This window comes from Artibeus jamaicensis, unplaced genomic scaffold (assembly GCF_021234435.1).
Source record: "Artibeus jamaicensis isolate MK-2021 breed Jamaican fruit bat unplaced genomic scaffold, CSHL_Jam_final contig_685, whole genome shotgun sequence".
NCBI classification, from domain to species: Eukaryota; Metazoa; Chordata; class Mammalia; order Chiroptera; family Phyllostomidae; genus Artibeus; species Artibeus jamaicensis.
In genome coordinates, this window is record NW_026521924.1 from 14625253 (window position 1) to 14636151 (window position 10899).

Consider the following 10899-nt stretch of genomic DNA (forward strand, 5'->3'; position numbering starts at 1 on the left):
TGACCTCAAACTTTCAGCCCCCAGAACTGTGAGAAATAAGTGTTGCTTAGCCAACCAATCTATGGGATTTTGGTATAGCAGCCTAAGCGAGGACACGAACAAAGAAGGAGGCTGTCCCAGTGAGAACTGGCAGTCATTCTGTGACTATGAGGAAGAGTAGTTTAAGTGCAAAGTTGCCTCAAGACCCTCAAGGAGATGGCTAGCAGGCCCTGCAGCTGCAAAAGAAAGAGACACACTTTCTGCCTAAAATAAGTACAGGAATTTACAGGTTGGTAGAGGTGACAAAGAGGAGATGGGAGGAAAAAAACAGAAAGGATGGCACCCAGCAACAGGGCTGAACCCTGTAAGCCAAGCTGTAGAAATGGACTAGAGCATTTTAGCGGTAGGGGAATATAAGATTTTAATGTTCCTTTTGTGGCACAGAAATCCTTTCGTCTCCCAAACACTCAGAAGTCTTTCGAGTACCCAAATGAATGCTTGAGGGACTGGATTCTTTGTCAGAAATGAAAGAGGAGGACAGGGGCGGGGAGCCCAGGAGCAGGAAGGGGAGAACAGGTGCTCAGGGCCTTCGGCTGCAAACAGCAAACATGGATCCAGCTGATTTGGGCAGAAAAGAAATGTCCTGATGTCTTGCCCCTTACTCCCTTCGGCCACCCCTGAGGCCACCATAAACAGCAGCTTCATCCTCCGGGTCCTCAGATGCTTGCTAAGTTTGAGTGCTGGGCAGCCAGCAATGGCAAAGACTGAACATCCGCAGGCCACCCTCAACCGATAAAGGACAGGAGTCAGTGAATGAAAAAGGCCCAGGCCCACCCCTACCCCTTGCTCCTCAGAGGGACAGTGCCGACTGACATGTGATGTGTGATGTTCTTCTCAGAGTCCCCAGGAGGAGTGAGCCCCGGTTCCCCGCCAAGCTGACCTGCTCCTCACTGTGCCCTTTATTGCCACCCCCCCTCATCATTCCTGGGATCGTCTCCTACAGCAGATGTGTCTTCTAAGACAATCACAACAATACTTCCCACCCACAGGCTCCTTTAGGACCTTGCTACTCTACCATTAAGAGGCGCAGTCTCTGTCCTGTCCCTTGAGCCTGGGGGGAAAGGGTGGGGTTGTGCCAGTGCCTGTATATCCAGCAGAATCAGGAATGATTCTGTATGGCTTCCAAGACCAGACTGGAAAAGCCCATGAAGCTTCTGCCAGGTTTTCTTGGGGCAGCAGCTCTGGGAAGCTGGAGCCATGATATGAGGAAGCCCGGGCCACGTGGAGAGGCCACGTGGGGAGGCCACCGGGGGTGTTCCGGCTGGCAGGCAGTACCATCTGCCAGACGTGCAGATGAAGTCACCTCCGCATGATTCCAGCCCCAGCTGGCCAGTCACCTCCCAGCTGATGGCCCAGATATTGCAGAGAACAGATGAGCAGCCCCCACCGAGCCCTGTCTGACTTCATGACCCAGAATTGGTGGTGATAATAAAACAGTTGTTTTGGGCCACTGCATTCTGGAGCAGTTTGTTTTACGGTGATAATAACTAGAACATCTCCCAAAGAAACGACCTTCACACAAGTTTTTATCTCAGGGTCTCCTTCTGAGAGAATCCAAACTAAAACAAAAGGATATTGTGTATGTCTCGAATCTTCTCCAGCTTCCAGTTCCAGACTTACATTAGCCCCCGTGGAAGGCGCCTTATATTAAACCCGACAAGACGCTGGAGTCCCAGTCTCACTGATTTAGGGACAGGTGGGCCAATACAATGCAATTGCTGTTGGGGCAGGCCCGGTCAGGTCCCTCCTTTCTTTTTGCTGCCACGTCCCCTCACCCCCGACAGTGGGGTCTGGCCCACCAAACCACACAGTCTTGAGAGTGGGGAAAGGAGGTTCTGCACAGGAAAACGAGGTTGCAGCTACCAGACCTTGCCAGCTGTGTTCAGAGATCAGGGACCATGAACTTCAGTGGAAGGTAGGCCCTCTTAAGCCCATAGGTGAATGAGAGTTAAGCTAAGCCTACCTTGGTAACTCTACTTCCCTTGCCAGGGATTGGTTTAGGCACGGACATGATATAATTCTCAGCAATGAGTTATGAGGCACAGGCTCCTGGGCAAGGGGGTAGGAGGGTAGACAGTGGTTAGTAAAGGTTTCTTCACTCTTAAGAAAGGAGGCCCAAAGGGATATCTCAACTTCTATCTTTAAAAGTCATTTTATGGTGATGTGATGTTTGGAGCCACAGCAGCCATATTGGGACCATGAGGGGCAAGCCTGAGGAGAAAAACCAGAACATGGGGAATGACGGTACAAAAAGATGGAAAGAACCTCAGTCTTTGATGACAGTGATCAACTACTTTACCAACCATGGATACAACTACCTCAAAACATATTTGGAAACAAACAAATTTTAATTAATGTTTAAGCCATTTTGAGCTGAGCCACAGGCATCTTACCATACAGAACTTGGTACCAAGAGTGGGAGAGCCTCACTAGGCGTACCACAGTGAGAGATTCAGGTCAAATCCCCATTTTTTCCATTCCAGATGCTATTCTCCTGCCTCTTCTTATTGAGGAAGTCATGAGGAAGTGGTTCTAGAAGCGACAACTTCCCTCTTGATGAAATTCTCTAATTCTCTAATTCTCCTTAATTCTGGGGCTGAGGTGTGGGTATCAGTTCTACTTCCAGAAACAAAGTATGAGTAAGTTGCTCACAGGGGTTACATTTTGAGGGCCTCAGCATTCTAAGGTTTGCAACAGCCTGAGAACCCAGCATGAGCGATCTTCAAAAGTAAAATGGGTGTCACACGCCAGGAACTTATTACGTACATCTTCTCAATTCACACTCCCAACAATTCTGAGCGATGGGCAGCGTTACCCCATTCTGTACGGGGTTCAGAAAGCATCAGTAACTGGTTCATGTGGCAGTGCCCCCCCCACAGTGGGTACCATTCCTGGTTTTCTGCAGCTGAGAGGGTGACTGCGCATTGCCCACGCAGGTGCCCGTCAGGGTGGGGAGGACAACTGAGCCAGACGTGTCCGTCTCCAGCTGGATCTGGAACTGTCCCACCTTCCCTGCTTTTGCTCAAGCTGACCCTGTGTCTGGAATGTCCTTCACATCTGCCTTTCATCCCGTACTTTCTAGTGCCAGGAACCTTTCTAAACACTTACTGTGTTTTTCTCACTTACTCTGCCCAGAAAGTCAGGGGAGAAACTGAGGCACAGAGAAGTTGAACAACCGCCTCTGCCCTCAGATACCACAGCTGGCAGGCGGTGGTAGAGCCGGGATTCAAATCCATGCCATTCGAGGGATTCCAGAGCCCACACCCTAAACCATCACCCGCTTCTTCCCTCCCCTGCTCCAGGGCCACGCCGTTTTCCCGTCTGGATGCCCCCCTCCAGGGAACCTTTCCTGACACCCTCAGTAAAAATTCACCTCTCCTTAAGCATTCTGGGTGTTCATGATAAAACCACTATGTACTTGGCCGACCGCTAAGCACTCATTTACGGCCCCTACCCTGCCCTCCATCAGCCATTATCTCTGAGTGTCCCCCAAATTTCCCCACAACTACTTTACAAAAGAGACTGCTGAGGGTCAGAGATGTAAAGCAACTTGCCTCTGACCACACAGCGAGGGACTGACCAGATGAGACCTGAACCCAGGCCAACCTGTGCCAAAGCCCCCATGTTCACACAGATGCTAATAAAACCTGGAATTTAAACCTGGACCCTCTGCCTACCTCTCCCTGGCCCCAGAGGACACTGGGTGCTGAACGTGGGCCCAAGGGGACAGGAGGCTCTAAACAGAGGAGAATGGGGCTGGCAGTCAGCACGACCGGATCCACGTCATTGCCACCACCCTCTGAAGGCTCAAGGTCCCCGTCAGTAAGCAGGTTGTCTGTGGTTAAGTGGCCCCAGGCTCTGGGCTCAGATGAACCGACTTGCATTTTCAGCTGCTGTACCTTAGACACGCGGTTCCACAACCACCAGGGGTGACGTCAGGATTTGATGAGACAGTGTGGAACTCAGGGCAGTGCCCACACGCTGTCAGCACAACTCCAGAAGGCTCCTTGTGACAGTTACTTCTGCCGGAGGGAGGCAACCAGCGGTGGGGTAGGGGGCGCACCCTGGAGCCAGCCTGTCTGGATTTGATCCCTGCTTCCGCCACTTCCTAGCTCCATGAACTTAGGCAAATCGCTGTGCCTAGTTTCCTCATCTGCAAAGAGGATTATTATCCCAATAATCCTACCTACCATGCAGGGTTGTTTCAAGGTTTAACTACGTTGGTACACATGCTAAGTGTTTAGGACAGTGTCTGACTCAGCACCAGATTCGTACAGCCACTGTTGTCATTATTATCACCTCCAGGACTATTATCCGAAGGGTTTTGACTGCCCCGCGGCCAAGTACTGTGGGTTTTGCCTACTCATCCTCGCTCCACAGATTCGGTTACCGCCCCCTGTCCCCGCCCCGACCCCGCGGGCCTGAGTCACCCCGGACTGTGCGTCAGCGGCGCTCTCCAGGCCCACGACTTGCAGACTCACCCTGAGTCAGCCGGTCCGGGCGCTTCCACTCCCGGGACTCCACGCGGCAGAGGGGAGAGCACGGGGCGCCCCCCAGCGGAGAGCCCGAGCCCCGCACGGCTTCCGCAGCGCCCAGCAAGCCGAGCCCACGTCAGGTTGCGGGGTGCCGGGGTGGGACCGGACCACCGCCGGGTCTGGGGAGAAAGGCACCCTGACTCGGGCCCCCGCCGGCCTGCCAGGAATGGTACGGCCCGGTCGGGTTAAAGTCCCGGGTGGGGAGGGTGAGGGAGGAGGCGGCACGGCCAGCGGCGGTGGCGCAATGGGGCTACGCGCAGGAGGAGCATTGAGTAGGGCCGGGGCGAGCCGGGGGGCGCCCGAGGGACCCGGACCCAGCGGTGCCGCGCAGGGGGGCAGCATCCATTCGGGCTGCATCGCCGCGGTGCACAACGTGCCACTGAGCGTGCTGATCCGGCCTCTGCCGTCTGTGCTGGACCCAGCCAAAGTGCAAAGCCTCGTGGACACGATCCGGGTGAGGCCCCGGGGACGACCGTCAGAGGGAGGGTGCCGGAGGAGGCAGGTCGCACCGGACGCTAGAGGGGGCTGGTTCCTGGCTCCGCCTGAGCACTGTATTTGCTGTGTGACCTTGAGCAAGTAGCTGGGCCTCTCTGGGCCTCTTTTGCCTCACTTGAGCAAGCAGGGGATTGACGGGATAGTTAAAATAAGGATCGCTAACATAAAGATAGCACTTGCAGCGCCCAGCAGCAGTTTTAAGTGCCGTAGCTTCTTCATGTCAACACTATAAGGTAGATACTACTGTTGTTCCTCTTTTACAGAAGAGGAAACTGAGGCATGGGAGGATTTAAGCAACTTTTTCAAGGTCACTTAGAAAGTGGCACAACCTGGCCCCAGTTCCCAGCAGCACTGCCACCATACTACCTGGAGATAAGCTATGCTGTCCCCTCTGGCTGTGCACAGGAGTGACAAAGGAACTGGCAGGTCCTGTCCGCTGGGCGGGCCTTGTTTGAATTGGAACGGGGCGAGGATGGGCTCAGCCCTGTCAATGAGGGAAGATGTTCGAGAGTGCAGGTGGGATCCTGGCAGGAACTCTGGGGAGGGGCCAGATGTGTCAGGTTAGGCCTGCGTGGCATCTTGGCCCCTTCCCTCAGACCCTTGGAAGGTGACCATATGAGACCCCAGGCTGCGCCAAACACCTCTACAGCTCCCCCCAGTGTCTCTCAGTCCTGGGGTTTGCTCTGCTGATCCGCTGCCCGCAACTGCTTCCCCAGGCGGCCACAGGGCCTGTGCCCGCACTTGGTTCGGTCTCTGCCTCCCTGTCCATCGGGGCTGATGGCCTCTCCTCTGTCCTCTTAACCTGAGGTATCTCCCCATGAAGCACTTCCGTCCACGTGGCATTACATTAAACGTTTATCTGTTGGTGTCTCCTTGCCTGCCCCACCTCATGTGACGCCGTAGCCTGGCTGTTTCCTCTGCACTAGCACAGTGCCTGGCTGTCCGTGGAGGATCTGCTCTTGCACCCTGTCTCCCACCCTGGGCCTTAGCACGGGCTTCTTACCCTGCGGGGAACACTCTTCCATCCCTTCTTTATTAGTTCAAACCCCTCGGTCTTCCTGTCTCAGAGTCAGTGTCTTCCCTGATGGCCTCTCCTGGGTTAGGGGCCGTCTAGGGGCCCCGAGCCTCCCGCACGCCACCAACATAGTTCTGGTCCCTCTGGGTTTTGATGGGATGTTTAGACACCTGCCTTCCATGCTAGAACCGCATGCTCTGTGAGGGCAGGAGCCAGTTAGTTTTCTATGCCTAGGGTAACAAAGTACCAGAAACTTAGTGGCTTAAAACAATGCAGCTTGTTATTCTCTAGTCGGAAGTCCAAAATGGGTCTCACCAGGCTAAAATCAAGTTGTCAGCAGGGCTGCATTCCTTTCCGGAGTCTCTTGGGGAGAATCCATATTTCCTTGCCTTTCCCAGCTCCTAGAGGCCACCAGATTCCTTGGCTCACAGCATCTTTGTTCTGTCTTCAAAGCCAGCAGCATCTCCCTTGTCAAGATCCCTAATTGCATCTGCCAAGTCCCCTAAGCCATGTAAGTAACATATTCACAGGCTCCAGGGAGCAGGAGGTGGCTGTTCTGGGGAGCTGTTATTCTGCCCATCCGCCGCCCACACCACCAGCACCCGGCACAGCTGCCCCTAGTCAGTGCTCCGCTGCCCAGCAGGCCACACTCTGTGCCTCCCTGCACCAGCTTCTTAATCCTTCACCAGCAGCCCTACAGGGTGTCTTACTCCCATGGTACCAGTTAGGGATGACGCTCAGGGATGCAAGGCCACTTGCTCAGGGTCCCTCTGCCGCTCTTTAGAGGAGCTGAGATTCAAACTCACGTTTGCCTGGTTCCAGAGCCCTGGCTCCTAACCGCTCCTAACTGCTTAATAATCATTTCTGGAATAAGTGGATAAATGAATCCAACAAAGCGGCATAACAAAGGGAACCCATGGGCCAGTGGAGGGGGGACTTCCAAGCAGTTCCCACTTAATGTGGTCTCCCCAGCGTGCATGCGCTACCTCTGCCCAGCCCTGCCTCTGTTTTTCCCTACTTAGAGGACCACTCACTCTCCAGCTGGCTGCAGGCCCATGGCAGGAAGTCAGCTTAGATTCTCCTTCTCTTCTCCTCACATTCACCCTTCCCCCAGTCGCGTGAGGTCTCCCCCCTAAACATGCCCCATACTTGTCCGCCTCTCCCTCTCCCCGCACCCCTCCCCCAGGCCAGTGTCTTCCGCTGAACACCTGCGGAGGCCTGTCTCTGCCCCGCCTGCTTTGCCCTTGTCCACGCCACCGAGCCTGCTTTCCTGGGACGACTTTCACAGAATGTTCATTAGATCCTGTCACCCTCCCCTGGGCTCCAGGGCCCAGCCACCACTCTTAGAAACCAGCCCACGTGGGCTGGCTCCTGCTGACTTTTCTGACTTCCTCTCTGCAGTCCCCCCTGAGTGCCCTCTGGTCAGCCAGCATTTTTGCCACGCCTCCAATACAGCCAACTTGGTCCTGCCTCCGGCCTTTTGCCCGAGTTGTTCCCTCTGCCCGGAATGATCTTCCCTCACATCTAATCCTCGAGCGCTTAGTGTGTGGCATTGACAGATGGGGCAACTTAGGCACAAAGAGATTCATTGTCTAAGGTTGCCCAGCTGCTAAGTAGCAGAGCTGAGATTTGAACATGGCAGTCAGGCCCTTATTCTAAACTATTCCGACTCTGTCTTTCCAAGTGGGCTTCTCTTATGTTCAGTTCTCTATGTCATGTTCATTGTCACCTTGGAGAGGCCTGTGGACCCCCATCCGTGGCATGGCAACTCGCGTTATTGTCTTCCTAGCATTTCTCTAACACTCACTTCATTCCATTTGGCCCACTAGACTGAAGCCCATGAAGGCAGAGGCTGTGTCTGTCTCATCCTGGCTGTACCGTATGCCCGAAGTCTAGGATAGTGCCTGAGAGATGTATGGAGTGTGTGTACATGTATGCAGATATCTACGCATGTGGTGTGTTGATAAATGTTTAACAAGCTGGTTTCCAGGGAGGAGAAGCCCAGATCTGTAGCACCTGCCCATTTCCCTGGTGTAAATACTCTCACCATGGCTGGATTTCAAGCTACCAAGGTGATGTCAACCAACTCAGAGAATTCCTGAATACCTGACAGTGTTTCCCACGAGCTGGCATGAGCCACCACGCTCCCCTGTGGGAACTCAACACAAACTAGCAAAGTCTGCCGTGTGAACGGTCAGGCATTGTCCCGTACTCACGTCCCTGCACCCCCTTCTCTCCAGGAGGACCCAGACAGCGTGCCCCCCATCGATGTCCTCTGGATCAAAGGAGCCCAGGGTGGTGACTACTTCTACTCCTTCGGGGGCTGTCACCGTTACGCGGCCTACCAGCAGCTACAGCGAGAGACCATCCCTGCCAAGCTTGTCCAGTCCACCATCTCGGACCTAAGGGTGTACCTGGGTGCTTCCACACCAGACTTGCAATAGCAGGCTCTTTGCCACGTGCCAACACTCCTGAAAGCCCAAAAGACACACCTGGCCTCCAGTGGGCGGGGCCATGCAAAAGATGTAGCAGGGGGCATTCTCTTTGTGCCTGGAAGGAGGAGGGTCTGGCACCAAGCACCCCCTTTGCTGGCTGCAAGACGTTGGACTCACTGCTGAATGGCGTGGGAAGCCCAGTTCCCACCCCTGTGAAAATGGGTTGTGTCTTCACCTTTGAGGGTTTGTTGAGAGGACAAAAATGAGAAAGGAGATGGGTTTGGAGAACCACAAGCTGCAGGCTCCAGAGTACCAAGGGCAGGGATCCTTCTGTATTTTTGTATATCCAGTCTTTGTATATCCAGTTATGTGGAACACATTGAGCTCTAAGCAAAGGAAAACGCAGTTTAACAAGGAGAAATTTGTGTTTCCATACAGTGTCAATTCTAGAGGCAGGCAACTACCAGCATTGGTTTAACAACTCGCTGAGATGAGATGCACATCTCTATGGTCCTTTCAGCCTTTCCCTCGTTACTCATTGCTTCATGGTCACAAGATGGCTGCTGTGCCTCCAGGAATCATGGCCATGTTCTAGGAAGCAAGTAGTGAGGGAGAAGGAAGGGCTGAGCCAGCTGGACCTGTCAACTTCTACCATAAAGTCAAACCTTTCTCAGAGGGCGTTTTCCTGCTCTCTCCCCTGCATATTTCCACTTAGGTTTCCTTGGCCCAACCCAGCCACCATTGTCTCCCCTCGATGCAAAGAAAGCTAAAGACAGCAGGGAACGGAATTGTCACAATTGAGTGGACCGATCATATCCCAACTCCTGGGACTGGCACACTGCCTCCGGAAACAAAATTGGAATCCCGTTACCGAGAGAAATGAGCAATTGTTATCAGTTAGCCTTTGCTGTGTAACATACCATCCCCAAACTCCACAGCTCAAAATAAGTCATTTGTTTGCCCACAGTTCTGTGGGTTGGCAGTCTGGACTGGGTTCATCTGGACAGTTTTTGATGTCACCCAAGGTGGACTCCTGGGACTGCATGCAGTCAGCTGTCACCTCAGATGTGTCCAGGATGTTCTCACTCACTTGTCTGGCAGTGGGCGGGCTGTTGGCTGGGTGACTAGTTCTCCACGTGGCTTCTCCAGCAAGCTAGCTCAGGCCCAGTCACGTGACGGCCTCAGGATTCCAAAAGGATGAGAGTAGGAGCAGGGAGCTTCTTGAGTCCTAGGTCCGGAATTAGCACAACATCACTTCTGCTAAGTTCTTTTGGTCAGAGCACATCAAAAGGCTGGTCCAGATCCAAGGGGTGGGGAAACAGACTATTTCTCTTAGAGAAACTGAAAATAATGTGGCCTTTTCCATCTTTCCTACATTATTTGCATAGGCGAATAGCAAACAGTGCTTCTCTTGCTCTTGCACAGGGAGAGCCTCTCTCTGCCCAGGCTGAAGTCACCAGACATTGCTCCAGCCTCAAATTAGGGGAAGAGTTGATTGGACAGGGGGTGGGTTTCTCCCAGGGCTGGGCCCACTCCAGGAGGGGCACCGTGTTATCTGCCCTGGTGAGATGGGGTAGGTCAGGTGGGACATTCCAAAGGGTCCAAGAGTCCTGGGTGGGAGGGAAGACTTAGAGAAAGGGCACAGAGTGGGGCGGGCCTTGTTTGCCCTGCCCTGCTAAGGGATCTTGGTCACTCGGCCTTTGCAAGCCTTGGTCTCTGTAGTTCAGTAATGAAGACAGCAGCTCTCCCACCCATTCTCTGTCCCAGGGAAAGCTGACTGAGGTGACCAATAGAATTTAAAAGGAATGCAGTCTTAATGCAGTGTGATATCCTGGATTGGGTCCTTAGAACCAAAAAAGGACACTAGTGGAAAAACTGGAACTTTGAATAGGTCTGGATTTTAGCGACATTAACAAATGATAGTCTCTTAGCTTTGACGACTGTTGATGTTGCCGTGGGATTAGGCTGGGAATTCTCCGAACTATCTTGGCAACTTTTCTGTACATTGAAAATCATTCCACAATAAAAGATTATTTAGTAAAAAGAGGGATGTGATTGCTTTAGACCAATGGTTCAGGTTCTCAGACTGGTTTCTTAAAATGGGTGGCTGGGCCCCGGGGTCCCCAGGGTTTCTAGTTCAGTAGGTCTGGGCGGGATCTGAGAAATTGCTTTTTAAAAAGATTTTATTTATTTAGTTTTAGAGAGAGGGTAAGGGGTGGAGAACAAGATGGAGAGACACATTGATTGGTTGCCTCTCATATACACTCCAACCCCCAAGATATGCTCTAACCCAGAATCAAAATGGGGACCTTTAGCTTTGCAAGACAACGCCCAGATACCCAACCAACCCTGAGCCACACCCGTGAGGGAAGAGAATTTG

General features: G+C 53.1%; 1 protein-coding gene across 2 annotated transcripts; it reads left to right on the plus strand.

Annotated features, from left to right (window-relative positions):
* Positions 1-4651: 4651 nt before the first annotated feature.
* On the plus strand, positions 4652-10593 carry SRXN1 (sulfiredoxin 1). Of its 2 annotated transcripts, XM_053671309.1 has the most exons (3): positions 4652-5028; positions 6538-6595; positions 8325-8414. In XM_053671309.1, coding segments are annotated over exons 1-3 (348 nt in total). In that variant the 5' UTR covers positions 4652-4740; the 3' UTR covers positions 8327-8414. The 2 variants fall into 2 exon arrangements, with proteins under 2 accessions (XP_053527284.1, XP_036999053.2); XM_037143158.2 differs by lacking the exon at positions 6538-6595 and having other exon boundaries at positions 4765-5028; positions 8325-10593.
* The last annotated feature ends 306 nt before the right edge of the window (positions 10594-10899 follow it).